Source organism: Amphiura filiformis, chromosome 5, assembly GCF_039555335.1.
Source record: "Amphiura filiformis chromosome 5, Afil_fr2py, whole genome shotgun sequence".
NCBI lineage: Eukaryota > Metazoa > Echinodermata > Ophiuroidea > Amphilepidida > Amphiuridae > Amphiura > Amphiura filiformis.
The window spans coordinates 76,005,746-76,026,212 of NC_092632.1; the positions used below are offsets into that span (position 1 = coordinate 76,005,746).

The 20,467-nt window shown below is 36.9% G+C and overlaps 1 protein-coding gene across 1 annotated transcript in view; it reads right to left on the reverse strand.

Moving 5' to 3' along the window:
* The window catches only part of LOC140153735 (uncharacterized), a 26,824-nt gene extending 6,636 nt beyond the window's left edge, over nucleotides 1-20,188 (reverse strand). The window contains exon 1 of the mRNA XM_072176566.1: nucleotides 19,379-20,188. Within this exon, the coding sequence (XP_072032667.1) occupies nucleotides 19,379-19,633 (255 nt within the window). The 5' untranslated portion in view covers nucleotides 19,634-20,188. The remainder of the gene's footprint in view (nucleotides 1-19,378) is intronic.
* Between the last annotated feature and the right edge of the window lie 279 nt (nucleotides 20,189-20,467).

The following is a 20,467-nucleotide window of genomic DNA, read 5'->3' on the forward strand; positions in this document are numbered from 1 at the left end:
ATTTGCTCTCAACTTTTTAAAGGAAGCATATATCGGGTGAGAGAGGGGGTTTGTCAAATAGAAATAAGGGGTGTTCTTAGAGAGGGTGTGGGGGTGTGTTTGTAAAAACCGTTAATTGAGGACACACACATTAAAAATTTGTGTAACAGAGGACCAGCGGACATCCACGCTTTTTTATTATTTCCATAGTTCACAATTGGTATGGACCTCTCTGTTTGTAATATATCCAACCACAGCACTATTTGTACTACGAAGATCCTACATGTAAGATTACCCCAAGTATGTTAAATATTGACATAAATGATTGACTACAGTACAGTAGCACTGCTTTGATCTGTCATATCAGAAATGATCACCGCTTCATTGCCACAATTACGATTGAACTGACAATTATCTAATGCTCTACATGTAGCTCTACGTACGGAACTGTTCAAGCTCAGTGAAAATGCTGCATATATTAGAAACACCAACTACTGTGTACATGTATGTGACTATATATACGACACATGCGTTGTTTATAAGAAATAAGGCAATTCGTGGATCACAAGTGCAGGGCCGGATTTACCTTTTTGGGGGCCCTGGGCCAGACCAAAATTTGGAGGCCCCAAATGCACCGTGAGGAAGGCATGTGCTTCAAGTGGCCAAGTTTTTAGATTTTACAAGGAAATTTGCGCTTTTTCAATTTTAGACTATTTTTAGCCGAATTGAAGATGAATTTTGCTATAACAGACTAGTGCGCCGATTTGCAATTTTTTTAGGTTACTTTGGCCCAAAACATGGTGTTTTTCGGCTGAAATGGATGATGCCCACTGCACAGGGCAATTTTGGGGCCCCAAAAATGTGGGGGCCCTGGGCCCATCTGGTCCTATGGTAAATCCGGCCCTGCACAAGTGTCACCTGCTTTATGTGTCCTTTTTAATTGATTCATGCTCTATTTGTCTGACAATAAACCAACAATTGTTTACCATTGACACTTAAGGGGGTACTACACCCCTGTGTTAAATTTTTGACTATTTTTGCATTTTTCTCAAAAAATAATAACACACTGGTAACAAAAAATAATATTATTGGGGCAAGGAATCCAATTACTACACTGAAATTTCAGTGACTCAAGACAAGCGGTTCAGTATTTATGACAGGAAATGAGGTACATCCTAACGGTACCTTATTTCTTATCATAAATAACAAACCGCTTGTCTTGAGTCACTGAAATTCCAGTGTAGTAATTGGATTCCTTGCCCCTATAATATACATAACTTTTGTTACCACTGTGTTATTAGTTTTTGAGAAAAATGCAAAAATAGACACAAATTTATCGAGGGGTGTAGTACCCTTTAAGGGCTGGGGTATGAACGTTTGGACAGTATTTATTGTGGGACATTAGAGCACATCAGACATATCGAATTGCATTCTGAATAATGAAGAATGTCCTTCTGATATCAAATAATTTTCATTTTTTGAAATTCGCAATGTAATACACATTTTATGGCAAATCATTAAAAATTGATATTTTTGATATTTAATAGTACTTGAAGTAAACTTTATAAATCTGATGATTTATACTTAAAGTGTATGTAGGTGGGATGAAAAGCCGACGATCAATTGAAAATTTTGACCTTTCAGTATTGAAGATATGGATTTTTTTCCCAAAACACCAAAAAAAATAGGTCTTTTGGGGAAAAAATCCATATCTTCAATATGAAAGGTCAAAATTTTCAATTGATCGTCGGCTTTTCCTCCCAGCTACATACACTTTAAGACTATATCATTAAATTTATAAAATTTACTTCGAGGACTGTTATATCTCCAAAATGTGAAAATATCAAATTTTAATAATTTGTCATAAAATTTGTATTATATCGTGAATTTCATAAAATGAAAATTATTTGATATCAGAAAGACATGCTTCGTATTCAGAATGCAATTCGATAGGTCTGAGGTGCTCTAATGTCCTACAAAAAATACTGTCGAAACGCAATAAACGCTCATTTTAGATCCCTTAATGGCCCTACAATGTAAATGTACATGTAGTCCTAGATCTGAGCACCTCCAAAAACCCATCAGCCAACTGCTCAAGGATGACTCCACTGAAATTGTATCAAAATCCATCACATTTTGTGTGGATGAAAGAGCCGGCAGGGATGTGGGGCCCGGAGGTGGACTGGCTCCTTAAACCGGTCCGAGAAAATGTTGAAGTGACTGCCCCATGTTTTGGCCCAGTCACAAATTTTTGGCTTGCTTCGCTTGCCAAAACTGGTAGACCCAAATTTTTTAAAGCTTGGGAAAAATTGAAGGCGTTTTAGGAAACCCATTCGGCCCTGATTTGGTAAAACGATCTAACTTGAAATTTGGACATTTTGAGATAAATCCATATCTTGGGTAATGTGAGGGCGCTCTTTCCATTGGTGACAGCCTCAAATCACCACCATGCCACCAACTAATGAGATTTTTATATTTTCTAAGACATTAGATCTGTTTAATAATTTATTTTATTCAAAAAGAAAAACGTCAAGTGTTCAAACTTAAAAGTTCTTTTTCTTGAAACAACGATTTTAATTTCAAGTTAGATCATTTTACCAAATCAGGGCCGCATTGTCATTTTGGTTCGCTATTTTGGACATGAACACTCATTCAGGTGACACAAAAAAATTGTGATTAAGTTATGTCAACTGTATTGAGATGCTGCATGTATCATACAAGGATTAAATTTCATTAAATTTCCACTTGTTACATGCTTTAGACAATGTACTTAGTAAATGATAAGAAGCAAAAGCAATTTGCAAAAACTGAAAATTAATCTCAAATCATTTAAAAACTGTGATTGATGTCCATATTGTGATTGATGTCTATAATGCTGTAGAATAGAGACAGACCAGACAGTTAACTTTAAACCTTATTATTTTACTTATTAAATATTGTTAATGCAGAGTGCACCCCCCCCCCATGACAAAAATTGAAACCGAAAATCGGGAAGGCAAAGGAAAAGAAAAGGAGCAAGTAAGGAGCCTGTTTTCCACCAAAATTGCATGCACATTGTCCTAATAAAGCCTTTTTTGGAATCTCTAAGACTTTACATGTTCTCTCTAAATAAACCTGGTATAGACGAATCCAAATCCACGCATTCCTACACCTGACTAGCAGCCTTTAGTTGGGTACCCGTCGGCTCCAATACTCCCAAAATGTGAAATGATTCGGCCTTGACGGAAATTTTAAACTGCATACCATCACCCGTTTTACATCTTCCGCGAAAACACAGGTAGACAAAAGAATGATTAAAGTTTACAACATAATAGGCCCTACACTTCCCTTCGGCAAAACACACATGGTCTATTTGCTGTTGAAGTGACATAATAATCGGATTAACTACACCATATCAAAGGCTACAAATGGATGTACTTGCGAATAAAAGGACTACATTTACCGGGACATTTACATGTATGTATGAATAGATGCGACGGGATTACCTGCGGAATTATCTCTATTGTATTATTCTATTAACCCTCCTCGTCCTTGCATCTTCTCTAGGTGTTAGGCGGCTTTTATTTGCACAATAGGGTGCTCAAAACACCAGGTTGATGCTAGCGGCTACCCAAAGATGGCCGACCAAATCCTGACCATGACTTGGCTTGTTGGATTCGTCTATATAAACTGCTCCAAAAAAGAAACTTACCAGGTAAGAAATTTGTCTGTCAAATTCAAACGACAAATTGTGTTACACTAAATGGGATATGAGTGGAAGCAGTGTTAATTGATTTTAATTTTTACACCTCATTTGTTGCAAACGGATGAGTATTTTTGAAGTTATGCTTATTTAACCGAACCTATCCACTGGAATGAAAGTTGCACTCATACCACTTGAGATGGTTGGCAGTATACAGGTGTAATCAGTGCTCTCCTCTTCTTCTTTGCATGACTAACTTTCCTATTGCTTCTTGTGAGGATGAAGAATGATCAAAGTTCAATGACAATTGTCCTTATTCAATCATCTGAAGAAATTAAGTCGAATGAAAGAATCAATATGATGACCAGGGATTTAGGGGACCTTGGGTGTGTCCAGAGTATTGCGTTCATGTGGTTGTTGGTTCAAGACCTGACAAGACCAAGCAATATGCCTAAATTAAGTGAAAATCAGAGATGGCTTTTAAATGGAATGTTAGAGGCCGGTCAGAGCGTGTCAGAAACTGCACGAACGCTGAACGTGGCTAGGAGTGTTGTTCGAAAAAGTGGCGGGACAGACGTCAACAGCCTGGTGGTAGTCTGAAAGATCTTGAAAGAAGTGGTAGACCACGAGTTACGTCAGCCAGCCAGGATGCATCAATCCTAAACAAGGTTGAAGCCAAGAGAACCATGACAGGTGAGTGTAGATTTTGTTTGATTATCATCCCGGCTTTTTCTTCACAAACAATGTTTTGCTTGGTTATTTGTTTTATGCTCTTTGCAATGTGTTGCAGTTCATGTTTGATTAATCCCATTTTTTACAGGAAACCTGACAGTTAAGAAAAGTTTTGTGATCATTTTACTTAATGATTTCTTTCTCTTTTAATGTCTTGCAGCTCGAGAGATACGCCGAAGACTACACAGGAGACGAGGACAGCGACCAGGACAGATCTGTTACCAGACCATCAGGAACAGGATCCGCGCCTATGGTATGCGTTCTCGTAAACTTCGGAAGAGGTCAGGATTACTACCGAGACATCGTAGAGACCAGGAAGCTTTTGCAAGGAGACATCGACGGTGGAGTCGTCGTCGCTGGTCCAACGTCCTGTTTACCGATGAATGTCGAGTATGTTTACGCTGGTTAGATGGGAGACGAAGAGTTTGGAGAAGGGTCAATGAGGATATCGGAGAAGAGGGGATACAACAAGCGGAAGCGATGGGAGGAGGGAGCCTGATGATCTGGGCCGGTATCGGAAGTCACGGGAAGACTGATTTGGTGATCGCTCGTGGTGGACTGAATGCGGATCGGCACGTGAATGACATTGTCAGACCACATGTCGTCCCATACCAAGCAGCGGTCGGTGCAAACTACGTGCTAAAGGACGACAATGCAACACCCCATCGAGCGCGGGTAACCAACCAGTTTCTGAACAACCAAGGAATTCAACGCCTTGTGTGGCCTTCAAAGTCCCCAGATCTCAATCCACTGGAACATCTTTGGTCCCATCTGAAGTATCACAGTGAACAAACGCATCAAGCCAACAACAACTTTGGTCGGCCTAGAGCGGATACTGAGGAGAGAGTGGGCGGCAATTGAACAGGTCAGGATCGACAGATTGATCAACAGCATGCGTCGCCGGTGTTTGGCTGTCATTGATGCAGATGGTGGACACACCAGGTATTGAAGACTGTTAAGATGGTTCATGTGAGGAAGGTTTGAGCAGGAAAGTGTGAGTTGACAAAGAATAAAAGTTCTGAACATCCTTTCATGTGTCTGTTTATTGTGTGAATTCATTGGGGCGGACCTGCAACTTTCAAATTTGATAGTAGGCTTGTTCAAATGAGCATAACTTCAAAAGTCTTGATCTGTTTGCGACAAATGAGGTGTCAAACTCCGCGTAAATGTACACCGCTTCCACTCATATGCTATTCAGTATAATACGATTTGTCGTTTGAACTTGACAGACGAATTTCTTACCTGGTAAGTTACTTTTTGGGACCAGTTTATAATCCCACCGATAATACAGGGTCAAAGTAATCTTTTTGTACAGTACAAAACATCTGCACGTATCCTGGACTGAATTCAACACAATATTATCCTCTGTGAGACATTCAAACACATTGAGTACATTGACACTAACTACAAGAGTTACATTTGTACACGAGGTACATATTTTGTAGGATATATACATTACACACTAAAAGCAAGAGGTACATATTTTGTATGATACAGGCAATAGAGGCCGTCAGCGTGACGTCATATGCCGCCATCTTGTGGGTACACGCTGTGATGGATGTTCGATCTCCATGCGTGAGCAGCAAAATCACCGCATTGATGCGCGATAACAGCTGCGTGACAAGCTGCGCCCTGCTCGTAGTGTCCAACGCATAAACACACAGATCATTTGTACCCACAAGATGGCGAAAGGCTGACAGCCTCTATACTTGTTTTCTCATTATCATAATATAACTATTTGCTGTTGGTAACATCTGATGCATTTCTGATTGATAAAAGAGGCTGAGTTTATTGACTTTTGAATGATAAGATATCTTATGTCATGCAGATATATTGCTACTATTAGCGAGTGAATTGGTAGCATGGAGTTGAATACACTAGTGTACATCATCCACAATCCATGCACACAGGTTTGAGCAACATACAATATTTGAAAACTCCTCAAGGCAAAGATTTTGATGAATCGGGAGTGTAGGGGTACATCTGACACTAACTGTACTGTATAATTTTACCAGAATTTTACCAGAGGATAGGTTTTACAATGATTTGTGGAAGCCTTGTAAAAAAACAAATATGTAAATTCTTCAGACTTGTAAAAAAACCACATATTCTTCAGACTTGAGTTAACCCATCAACTGTAAAATTTCTGCCAATTTCTGATTTAGGTGGGGGAGGCAAACACATTTTGTTCAGGTCTTACTGGGATATTGCGTGCGAATTGCTCAAATAAAATTTAATTTCAGACTGCTTTAGACCAAAAAGAAGGCAAATTTTGATATACGATGGGCCAGTGCACATGTAGCACGTACATGTACATGTACACACAATTTGGCACTTTAACCCTATTTTGGCCCAACATTGTGTTTTTTGGGAAAAAAAGAAAGATGCACTTAAAGGCAATTATTGCTTTATGTCCCACCTTGGAAAAAATAGGGGGACATTTCCCCTGCCCACCCCCTCCCCTACTGTCGGCTATGACCAAAGTTTTGTCATGTGATGAAGCGAATTGTATCATAAAGGGTAATACTAAAACAATTTTCATAGAGGAACTTTGGGTATCAATTGTTAACACTTTTACCATGTTAATGGCTGTGATATTATAAACGTGTTGGAGTGTTTATAGTTTGTTTTATCACAAATACTGAGTATCTCTTTAGACATGTTACTTGTATGCAACACCTATTTAGTGTTGGAAATAACCAAAAAAAGGCCATACAATGGACCTGTAGGTCTGGAATTCTAAGGGCCCACATACATGTACATGTAAATATGTTCAGGCTCAAACTATAAGTTTTTATACATACACTAGATTTCGCGGTTCTCGGGTTGGGCGGTTCTCGTGATAGGCCTATCTCTAATTTCCCAACACCCGTTACCCATAATACTTGTCATAACCTTTCAAACTACTACGATATGCGTCGCTCAATGATTAATCAACTCTGTTTTGTAGCTGTGACGCTTACTTCGGTATCCATAATCTGAAAACCCATCGTTCACCTCTTTCAAACCCTGCCCTGCTACCACATTGGAGGACCCCAAAATACCCCGAAATTCAACGCAAACGGGTTATAATGTACCATAACTGATGATTTTTATGTTAATCCTGTCTTGAAAATAGTATTGGTCCGATGAGATGCACCTGTTAGTCACACTGTAATGCTTTTCCGATGCTTGCACTGTACTCCGCGACACTCCCGTTGATACTCCGCGATAAGCGCATACATGAAAGCTACCTTAAACGTAAGGGATTTAAGCGCGATAAGCGCCATGGACAGAGGGACGGACGGACGGACACGCCGTAATTAGCATTAAGATGTGCATGACTTCCAACACTACTTCCTATACTTTTGCATGTAAAATATCTAAATAAACATTTTAAATTATGTGTATTACATTTACATGTAGCCGTCACTTTTTTTTTGCAGTTATACATTAAAATAATCTTATCAATGAAGTGTGAAAGACCATGTATTGGGCTATTCCAGTTAAAATCCATACACCCCCTATGGAAGACATGACCTTATAATTAATCTCCCACATAGGAGGGGGGTGTACATGTAGATTTCAAATATAGTCTCCCATTCATGTAACCTCATTTGAAATTCACACTCCATGTGTGGAAGATTAAGGTCATGTCTTCCACAGGGGGTGTATGGATTTCACAAGGAATAGCCTGTTGCAGTACAGCTCTGCTACAAGCCTTTTCAACCTTGCTTGATAATTGAAAGTGCCATTAGTTATCATGTTCACTTGACTTTGCATGTAACTGAGCTATGCAAGTGGTTAGGTGACTTAATCAACTCTCAACCATTCACACATTGCAAACACAGAGAGATGCATGGCAGAGGTACAGTGTATACACTCTAAATTAGAAAGACTTGAAATTTAAATCTTAGTTGAGACTTGTAAATTTTTAAGTCTTTAAGATTTATTTTACGTGGGGTTTGATTTAAATTTTCTTTGGGATCGGGAAAAAGAAAATCTATTTTTAAATCTTTCGAAAGACTTAAACATTTTACCAATCACAACTCGATGGTGCGTGCACGTGATCAAATCGTAACGTTTTCCTGGACTGCTCCGCCGCCATCTTTCTTTTGCGATTTTGTGTGGTGGGGAGCGAATGAATGAAGTGATATGGACGAATAAATTTGTTTTGCAGAATGGCATCCCAGATGCTGTAATTGCCAATGTCAGTGACTGTGTTGTGCACGAAGGGCCAATGTGCACATTATCTTCAATCGCCGAGGTTAGAGGTAGTAGTCTGTGCTTCTTCTGGATAAGCTTACCTACATGTATACACATAATATAATTTATAAATGGGTAAGCTTATTTCCATGAAGGATCACAATCGGCCACTGCAGTGACACTGGAATTATCACTGGCACTGCAGACTATTGCTTGAACTTAATGAAAGAAGTAGTCCTGACTTGGTAATACTGCCGTGAATAGACATATTGCTTGATAAGAAGATATTATTTTGAAATAAATCCCAGATATGCTTAAAAGTAAATCTTAAAGGACTTGAATATTAAATCCAAAGGACTTGCATTTTTAATCTTTCAAGGATTTGAAATTTTAAGTCTAAGGATAGTCTTATTTTTTACTCCAAAGGTTTTGTCACTAATTACAGTCCGCCTTGGATTTAAAAATTAAATCTTTTAGACTTGAAAATAAGTCTTTGAAGTATTAACATTGGCTCTTTGTAGATTTAAACTTTAAATTTGAAAGTTTTATTTTTTAAATCCCTGTGGGACTGAAATTTATAAAATTTTGTAAAGACTTATTATAATCCGAAATTGATTGGTCCCTAACTACAGTCTCTGAAAGTTTTGAAAGTAAGTCTTTTGGATTTGAATTTAAATCCCTGTAATTTAGAGTGTACATTTAAGTTTTGCAAGCAAATTTTCACAGCAATGTGGTTTGTGCCTGATAATTCTTTTTTCAAAACAAATACATGCACTGTGTAAGATCTCATGATCTATAATTTCAAATGCATGGGGATTGATGAAATATTCACCACTACATGAATATTAAAACTAAATTTCTTACCAAAATAATAAAATGTTAGGACACAATTAGATGCAATTCCCTGTTGCTATGGTTTTATCAGATAATGGTAGAGGCAATTTTATTTTTGGTGTAAAACATCTGTGTACACACATTTGAACAAGTGGTGCGCTGAAAACAGAAAAATGGAACCAAACATAAAGACAAAATATACGCATTCATTCCCTTGGCCGTTTGTATACAATGTAGTGTTGTGTACATCATATTCTTAGTCAGTGGGAGTGGTCTAGTTCGTAGACACATTTCTGATTGGACAATCGCATGATTTCGGTGCCGTCTATCAGGCCGAGACGACCCCACATCATCATGCGTCTTGATAATGCGTAACATCGCGTGTAGAGGTGCGCGTATGTATCGCGCTGGATGCGTAGACTAGTGCGGAATCGAACGCGCTTAGCAGTACGCGCAACAGAATACGTGAAGTTGTAAACAAGTTTCGTTCATTTTATAATGAGGGGAGTTTTATGACGATAACTTAGTTTTTGCTTTAAAATATTGTTTACAGTTATTAAAATAATATTTAACTGACTGCGCCGGCATCCACTACTCAAAATATAGGACCTGCCTGTCGTCTAACACATGGTAGAGGATAGGCAAAATAAAAATTCCTATCGTTTATTCTCTAATTCCTACATGTACATAAAGTTTCCTCTCCCTCAAATGCAACTGAAATGATATGTCAAAACTGTTTGCAGTGCAGTAGACTCACAAATTATCAAAAAATGTGCTACATGTATCAGCAGAAGATAACAGAATTTGAGCTGTAATATCAGTTACATGTAAGACTGAGCAAGATCACAGTATAGTACCTAGACAGTATCTATAAAGTAGGTCTGAAATCAAAATTAATACTATAGGGACTAGTATTAAAGTACTACAGTGCAGTGCTATCAGCAGTAGACAGCAGATCTTGGGGATAAACAAGTGCAAAGTCAAATACACTGTACTGAGTGTCAACTAAGACAGATGAACAAAAATCATTTTGTAAATTATCAAAATGTTCATCTTAAAGGCTTCCTTTTATTGAAATGTGTATACCAAATTCCAAGGTAGCCAATAAAAGTATGTGTGTACATGTAATATGTCTTTATGAGAAAAAAAACCTGCTCACGTACTGCATATATTTTTATTATACCATTCAGTTCCATTTTGTGAACATTTTATACAGTTTAAAAACAGTTATTCTTTTATGCAGCAACCTGCTCACTAGCTGTAGTCTCCTGAGTACACTTTGTAGTACTCACATATCCCATCTGTGAACATGTATGCTATTTTTACAACTGAAGATTGACTTGCCAGCGTAAGTACAGTGTTCTCGTGTGTGAAGTTAGCTCTACATGTACGTCATGTCAAATACATTTGTAGTAATTACCAAAACTCTGAGTCTGGGTAATTTGAACAAGGCGATCTCCCAATGGGATTGCCATATCGTCATTTGAATGCAATAAAGGTGTATGTGCACTAGCTGCTTTTTGCGGTTTTAATATGTAGCATTATTAAGGTATCAAGTCCGGAGGTAATGGGACTTGAGATGCTCCCGGGACCAACTTTGTTTATGTGATGAACAATCTCAAACTTGATGCCGTAATGAGATTAACATTTTTGTCAAGTTTTTTGGATTCATCAGCAAATGTAATTTCAAAATCTTACATGAAGCAGTCACAGTGTTGTACAATATTGTATTCACACAACGATATATCCTTCGACAAAAGTCATCACACAACTTACTGGACATGCAGGAAGTGTCGCTTACATGTAGACTAACAAGTGGAACACCAAACATTGCATTTATTATACACACTATTTAATAGTGGCATTAATTTCCTATGATTTTCCTCCATATTGAAGATTAAAACCAGTAATATCATATGTTGTTACTGGGATTAATTTATTTGTAACAAAATAGATGACAATTATTGGAATCCATTTGTGGTTAGTTGCATGTACTGGTATAAGTTTTGTTTATTTTGGTTGTTACACAAGTGCCCCAAGCATCGCTTGCGGCGGATGCTGGCACAGTATAAATTTCTACACGACTCCTTTCAGTTGCATCTAGATATTTAAAAGTTTTATATTTTCTCTGAAAATGATTGCTCCTCAAGTTGTGTACATCATCATCATCGTAGACGCTTTCCGGCTATGTTGCCATTGCGCACGCTACTACTGCTCTCCAGGCTCTCCTGTCATTGGTCTGTGTAAGAGTTTGTTCATCTACTTCTTTCTGCATTTGCGCCACCCACGTTGGTTTTGGGCGTCCTACAGGACGCTTAGTTTTTCTTTGAAATTCAGCTAGGGCTTGACGTGCTGGAGTTTCTTCTGGGAGTCTGTATAGATGACCCACCCAGTTTAGTCTTCTTCTTTTGATGGTTTTGCTCCATGGTTCAGCATTTGTGTTTGTATATAGATCAGCATTTGTCATTTTGTCTAGTTTAGTGATGGATATTGTTCTTCTAAGTAGAGTTCTTTGAAATACATCTATTTTGTGTTCAAGTTTTGTTGTCAATGTCCATAATTCACTATTGTATAGAAAAATGGATCCTACATATGCATTAAAAATTCTCATTTTTGTTGTAATGTTTGCTCTTTTGCTTTGCAGGAAATGTTTGAGTTGATTATATGATGCTATTGCTAGACATTTTCTCCTTTTTATATCTTCGTTAGTATCTAGTAATGTTCCTAGGTATTTACATTTTTTCCAGTCTGATGGACCATCTTTGTGTACTTTGTATTGTTCTGTTTTGTCTTGATTTATTGTTAGATTTCTCTTTTTAGTTTTGGTGGTACTGTTTTTCTTATTTTGGTGATTTGTCCAGTATTTGTTGTTATCCAGCTTATATCATCTGCATATTGTTGATCAATTTGAAATGTTTGATCTGGGCTGGGTTTGAAATAGGAGTGATCCTGTATATGTGATGGTAGAGTATCATTGGAGACTTCTCTTGGTATGGCATAATTATGTTCAGTTTCATCTGCATCTCTCTCAGCTTGTAGGGATTTAGCTAGATAAAAAGTGAAAAGTATTGCACTAGCACAATCTCCCTGTGGAGCTCCTATGTTTGTGATTATGTTATCACCAGTGTGTTTATCTACCTGTATTTGTATTTCTACATCTTTGAGTAGTAGATAGAACATGTGTAATTCATCATCATCAAGTACTTCCTTTAAATCTTCCATGAGTAAGTCTCTTTTGATAGTGTCAAAGGCTTTACTCATATCGAGTAAAAGAATAGTTATTTCGTAGTTTGATGATGTTATTGCTTTTTCAGCAAGAGTTTTGATGGTAAATACATGTTCTGTTGTACCTCTACCTGATCTGTATGCTGCTTGAGTTATAGGTATGCGGCTATTTAACTTTTCTGCCGTTCTTGTGATCATGATTATGGCAAGAATTTTTCTAATTACAGATAAGAGAATGATGGGTCTTAAATTTTGTGGTGGTCCTTGTTTTTTTCCTGGTTTTGGTATAGGTATTAGTATTCCTGTTTTTACTTCTTTAGGATGATCTCCAGTTTTGGCCATATGATTTAGTAAATCTGCTATTCCTTGATGTATGACTGGTGGGCTGTGTTTAATAAGTTCAGCTTTGAGTTGGTCACAGCCTGGACTTTTATTGTTTTTTAGTGATTTTACAGCTTTTTGTACTTCACTTGCTGTGAAAGGTACTTTCATTTCTCTTGGTTTTACTTCAGGTACAGGTATTTCTTCTTCTGAGTCAATGTGAAAACTGTTCTACAATGATTTGTTATTATTTCAACTTGTTCTTTGACATTTGTTGTTAGACCATCTTCTCCATCAACCACAAGTTTTTTCTTTGGTTTAGACTGTTGGAGTTGTCTAACTGCTTGGTACATTCTGTTTGAGTCATTTTTATTGTTTTCTATTTCTTCAACCTGTTCAATTATTTTCTTTGTCTTTTCTTTTTCAACCAGTTTGTGTATTTCTTTGAGGATTTTATTCCTCTTTGTTTTCTTTTCTCTGCACTTGGTCTTATCAGTGGTAGCATTGATATCATTTCTAAGTTTTTGTTGTTCTTTGAATAGTTCCTCTATAAGTGGATTTTCTGAGAAACGCTTCTTTACATTGCTTTTAAGGTTTTCTTTTGCAGATTCAAGACATGCTGATGCAATGTTGTGTACATTCTGATGTAATTTAAATTCTTTAAAATGATTTAGCAATGCTACAAATAATATTGCAATGCATGATACATTTTGTTTTACTATGGAAATATTGGAGTTAGGCGATGAAAAAAAGAAACCCTGTTCTATGGGCGGACGGACCTTTCAAGTAGGGTCGGTCGGCCTTTTTTCTTCTTTTTTTTGGAAATGACCCCAAAAATCACCAAAATCTGTAAATAATGTGCAATTTGAGAAAATACAAAAAAAAAATTTCCTGAAATTTCCGAAATTTGGGTCGGCATTCATTTGTACAGGAACATTTTTTTCCCAATTTCTTCTAAATCTGGGTCGGTCAGGCCCGTAGAACAGGGTTTTCTTTTTTTTCAACCCAGATTTGATGACCTACATGTACAGGTCGGTTTACCCGCCATCCGGCACATGAAATACTTATCCTGCATTCAATATAAAATATTAACTTCAATAAAATGAAAACAATAGTACTGGTTGATTGAAATTTAATTCTATTGTACACATGTACACCGTAGGCCTACACGTATTATACATGTGTACCGGTATCATATGTAATATACTACATGTACATTGTATAATTTGAGACAGGTCAAAACTATCTGCAGTGCAGTAGACTCGGAAATCATCCAAATATGTGCTATCAGCAGAAGATAACATAATTTTTAAGCTGTAATGTCGGTTACCGTACAAAGTATTTTCTGGAGTATTTGATATATACATGTGATTTCAGCTCTTTCTGCAATATTACAGTTACTATCAGCAATAGACAGTAGATCTTGGGACTTAAGGTCATGAATTAGAATATCAAACTGAACATTTTTTTTTTTTTACTTTTTGACAAATTGGGTATGCAATTAGTGTGCATACAAGGTTTCAGCCCTCTCTCTCTATTAAAGGAAGGTAGAAATTTAGACCCCCCCCACCAGTCCAACTTTAAATGGCTGCCACAGAAAACCTGTAAGAGGTACATGAACAGACCTCAAACTTGCAGGTTTTTAATATTTCTACAGGTACATAAGAGTAAAATATAAAGCAAATCTGAGGGAGTCAGGTGGGGCCCTCCTTGACATGGAGTGACCCTATTTTAATTGTATCCAAAGGTTGTGGAAGCATAGGAATTAAGTAAAGCAGTCAATTCAAGAAAGCAATTGAACTTACATTGATAAAAGAATTAAAAAGTTGATTTAAATCAGTGATTTAAAAAAAATCATTTGATTTAAATCGTGATTTCATGATCAATTGATTAAAAATTGTGCAAACCTGAAAGCAGCCATAGAGTTTCACAAGTTGTCAAAATTATGCCTTTTTTAAAGTGTTAAATATCTGGCAAAGTTTAACTCTTGGGGTCTCAATGAAATATCATTTGTAACCCAAAGGTCACATTAATTAATTGTTTTTAAAATTCAAGTGCTAATTAGTCCTAATCATCTAATGCCTCCTTTAAACTTAAAGTATCATATCTGGAAAAAAGTCTTCCTCGTACCTCGTACCTCGTCATAGGTGTCTCAAAATTCAGAGGTGCTTGTATATATTGTAATCAATAACACGACAAATTGAACATCAATTTGTTTTTAATAAAATACTTTCAGAGAAAAATAACCTAGACATGTTATAACTAGAATAAATTGTGATGATTTTTTTTATGTTACACCCTGTGTATCAGTCAGTATTACATTTGATGTGAATTTAGATGTCTTACATATTCTGTATCCTTAGAGTCAGGTTTTTCGGATAGAATAAAAGTTAATGTTCATTTGAATTAGAATTGGAGACTTTCTCTCAATTTGCAAAGTAACTTTTTTCATACCAACAATGACATACCGTTTAAATATTAAGTTTTAAAAAACTGAGCTGATACAAACTGTGTTTGTACAATATATTCATTTCACTCAACTTACTTATGAACGGTACCCTTCATAAGTAATAGGGATTTTATACAGGGACCCTTTACATAAAGTTACGTCTTGTATTGGGTATTCGTAAATTTACGGACAGTTACATGTACCTGAACTTTACGAAGGGTTTAAAGTCTATTCATAACCTCATTAATATGTACGCGAAGCCTGTGATCCAATCAAAAGAAATTGATTGCCTGACCACGAACTAATTGCGAGGTTATTAATAACTTACAATGACTCCTAACGCGCTACAATGACTTCTGCGCGCGTGTGTGTGTGTATAAGCTTAGCGTTATGGCAACGCACACCCCTATGCTTCTGTGATTGGTACTACATGTAGCTCTTATTGTTGACACAAATATTAAATTCGCCTGGTTGATTTTTTGTAGGGTAAGTTACAACAATAATTAAAACTGTTTATATTTAACAGCGTTTTACTTGTACATGTATGACATAAAATAACATAAAATGCCATTTTGATAAGTTACAGATGCAACTTGCAACTTTTAAGTGAATAGCACACATGTTTGCTGTTAGGATAACACTTTATTTCTTAGTACATGGTCGCATGTCATAAGTTGGGTATGCAAAAAGGGTGGAGGGATTACAGTTTTCTGAAAATTGCGATACAAATTTGATTGGCTTTCCGTAACCCCATATCCTACAGCAATGGTTGATACCTCATTTTAAGCCTAATTTTATACTCTTTCAGTCTTCTGAAGCATATAATTACATATTATTCAGTAAAAAAATCACATCAGTTGAAATGAAAAATGCCAGGGGTGGAGGAGCAGGCGGATGTGGAGCAGGCGGATGCGGGAGTGTGCAATAGGGCCTATGTGAAAATTCACATGTCAGCATGTCAAAACTACTGGTTACTTTTTTCAAATTTAGTGAGGGTATGATGTATTGAAAGCTTTGAATGTTGAATTTGTACACCTAAAACAATTACTAACTATTTAAGGTGGTACTACACCCTGTGATAAATTTTGTGACTAATTTTGCATTTTTCTCAAATAAGTAACTACACACCGGTAACAAAAGTTATATGTATATTATTGGGGCACGGAATCCAATTACTTCACTGAAATTTCAGTTATTCAAGACAAGGGGTTCATTATTATGTTAAGAAATGAGGTACATTCTAGCGGTACCTCTTTTCTTATCATAAATAACGTACCGCATGTCTTGAGTAACTGACATTCCAGTGTAGTAACTGGATTCCTTACCCCTATAATATACATAATATATAAACTTTTGTTACCAGTGTGATATTATTTTTTGAGAAAAATGCAAAAATATTCACAAATTTATCAAGGGGTGTAGTACCACCTTAAATAGTTAGTAATTGTTTTAGGTGTACAAATTCAACATTCAAAGCTTTCAATACATCATACCTCACTATTTTAAATAGTTCATTTCAAGCATTAATGTATTGAAAACATATCCTCCAAATCTGATGACATTCTTGCATAAAATAAACATTTTACAGTCATTTTTGTAATTGAGGTCCGATTTGAGAAAAATGCATTTGAAAATTGAGATTTACATAGACGCCTGTGTATTAATTAATTAGTAATTAAGCATTATCTCAAAAATTAAGCATGTGCTAAGGTTAAAAGTGGTGTTAATTGTTAGAGGTTGTCAATATATACAACATATCAAAAAATTCATTTTTTGTCATTTTTGACCATGTAATGGAAATTGTACCCAACTTATGACATGCGACCACATGTATGCTACTAGTTCACACTCTAATGTTCAATATAATGAAGCAATTTTGTTTTGGCTTTCTTAGTTAATTAGCTACAGAAATTAGAAACAAGCGTTACGGACGTAACGCAAAAGTGCCTGCCTTTTTGACAGATGGTACATACATGTATCCTCAAATATCCACTCAGTTCTGTGTTTTATTTTTTCCTGTTAACAAACCGTCTGGCAACAACTTCATAGTATGTCTTTTCTGATTGGCCAATCATCGTCATCAGTGCTGTGCTTCGATGCGTGCAGCAGTTGAGTGCCAGCTACATGCGGTTATACATAAATCCACACAATGTATGTGAGTACACGCTGCAAGTCGCTGACATAAAAGGCGATATCAGGCAATTGGCGCCTCAGTGGCTGCTACAATGTACATGTAAGCTAGCGTATATTTTGCGTTTGCGGTATCTACAAATAGTGAGGGGCCTACAATGTTTAGAGTCACTTTACACAAGTCACGTCCTACAATGTACAAATGTAGGCCTATACCCAATTGAAACAGTTTTATTTGGAAATTCATTTTAATCAGCGATCATCATTTCGGGGTTGTCGCCAGACGGTTTGTTTCGTGACGGACGGAGGAACACAACCCGGCTGGGACCGAGACAACATATTTGTAGGTACTCATTACATGTAGGTCTTAATAATGGCCAAAAAAGGGTGTTTTTTTTAATTTTTATGTACCACATATTACCCCCACAAGCTCAATGTACAATGTATGCCGTTAATGTGGCTTTGTACAATGTACGTTTCTTTATGCCCACAATGTAGCTTTCATACAGGGCAAAGCGGGGCATTAGGGACCACCATTTTTAGTTTTCATCATACCTGACTTTTTTTTTAATACTTATTTCTGTTTTTAATGGTTTCCCTTGATAGGCCTGCTATGTACCGTGCATGAAAATAATCAGCCAAAAATGTGTTCATTTTCAAACACCATGCATTTATTTACAGTGATGTCAAGTGGTCCTTATTGCCCCAGTGGTGGGGCATTAGGTACCACCAACTACATACATACAGTATGTAGTACCATGTTTGTTGACCATTTTGAGACCTTTAATCATTCTTAAGAGTTTCTTTTTAAAAGTATATCAGTATTTTATGTGAGGAACAACTGACACATGCAGCCCTTGTCTTTCCAGTCCTCTTCTGAGCCCACAACTTCTCCATATGAAAAATGCCAGAAAAGTTTACAAAACATGCACTGGAGTCCACCCCTCGAATTTTAACCCACAGCACCCATGGCATTTTGCCGTGGCCCGTGGGTGCCCATCCCCACTGCCATAATGCCCTCAAAATATGTCCTTTACCCAAGGCACTCAATTGCCATGCCCTCTAAATGAAGTTGCCGTCGGTGCCCCAGCCCTGCCCCTTCATTAAAAATCATCTAGGTTTGTGTCATTTTGTGTGTTTTCTTCACTTTTGAGAAATTGCCTTGGTGCCCTTCTCAAATTTTCAACAGTTGCCATGATGCCCTCATGATACATGTAGGCCTACCGTATATTACAAACTGCCATTGTGCCTTGCCTTTTCAGTAAAAATCCAAGGCAATTTTCAACTTGCCCTAAAAAAATTGCTGTGCCCTTTCAGATACCGGTACTTACATGTAATTCCAGGGCTGCTGGAGTCAACCACAACCAACATGACCAATGTCCTCCAGTCCACAATCAGGACATATCAGGATCATCTTCATTGTCCACTTTTTGCTTCTTTGTCTTCTTTTACTGGCTTGGTTTTAGGGTTCTTGTTATTTTTATTGGTTGGTTTTGACTTCTTGTACAGCTGCTGCTTCTTAATTCTGGAGTGCAGCAGCGTACATATGGGGCATTAAGGACCACTTCTACTTCTAACTTCATTATATGATTATGATTTGACCCTAAAATGTCATAGGGGGTAATTTAACTTACTATAAACCCATTATGACATAAAATAAGCACAAACTTTAAAAGTTGTTGTCGGGCAACATGCATTGTAAACATGGGAAATCACCAATATTTCACTGAAAAAGTACGTAGTACTGGGCATTAGGGACCACCAGATATCGAGTCCCAATAATTTTTTTAAGACAAAAATGCATATGTATATATATTGTACACTACAATGTAAATTCTTACCCTTGAGTCTTCTCCGTAAAATAATTCAGTTCGCTTGAGAGAAAACCACTGCTTCCTCCATTTATGAGCTACTTTGCTTCGTTTCATTAACCATCCCGATTTCATATATTCCATGTCTTCATCATCATCCAGATGACCTCCAGTACTGGCACGGTCATTGGTATCTGCTATTGAGTTTACAGCACTACAAGATCCTGGCTCAGAGTCCCGCTGCGATTCACTTCGACTCATGCTGCTACTTGTACTGTCTGCCATTTCTAGTCAATGGGTTTCTGACAAAATCATTTGATGTAATTTGTAAATTCACTGGCGGCAGAGCCAACTTCAAGTTCAGGCTTTACAAATTCACTCAGCTTTGATGTCCACACTGTTGTGGGTTCCACAAAAGTGTCAGTGTCAACAGTTGTAAAAAATGGCAATGCCGTAAATATTTTGTTTTTATTTTTTATATTTTACATTCGTTTTACTTTTTAGTTACATTGTAGTGTAACTGTTAAATGTTATGTACAGTTTTCACCACAATTGAGTACTCTCACATTTTAGGTTTGTATGATATCAATGCAGCATCAATCAACTTGTTTACAATTAGAATTGAGCAACAACAAGCATTCTTTGAAAAAACCACTTTCACATTCATGTGATCATGGAAACTAAGTCAATATCATCGTGAAATCATATTTTCTTGTGCTCCCTTCACTTCTAATTTATGTTTACTGCCACGGATGATATTCTGCGTTTACGTTGAAACTATAAATAGAGGCAGTGGTTGGGCAATAAGCTTACAAAAAAATTCGCATCAGTACAGATCACAACTGCGTACGAAAATCCACTGTTGATGGTCGCATCTATCGTGTAGCTTCGTGCATGAAATATGCAATTATTATTTCAGCTGAACGATCACTGGAAAAGTTCCGTCAATTTTCTTTTACCTGGACCTCCAAATAACGAATATCATGTTATATTTACAGATATTTAGGCATTTTTCTCGGCGTAAATGTGGCACTAAAAATGCATCCTCCCTAGCATAAACAGAGCCTTATGTTCCAACATGAATAATGATATATGAATATTAATATCATGACGTCATAG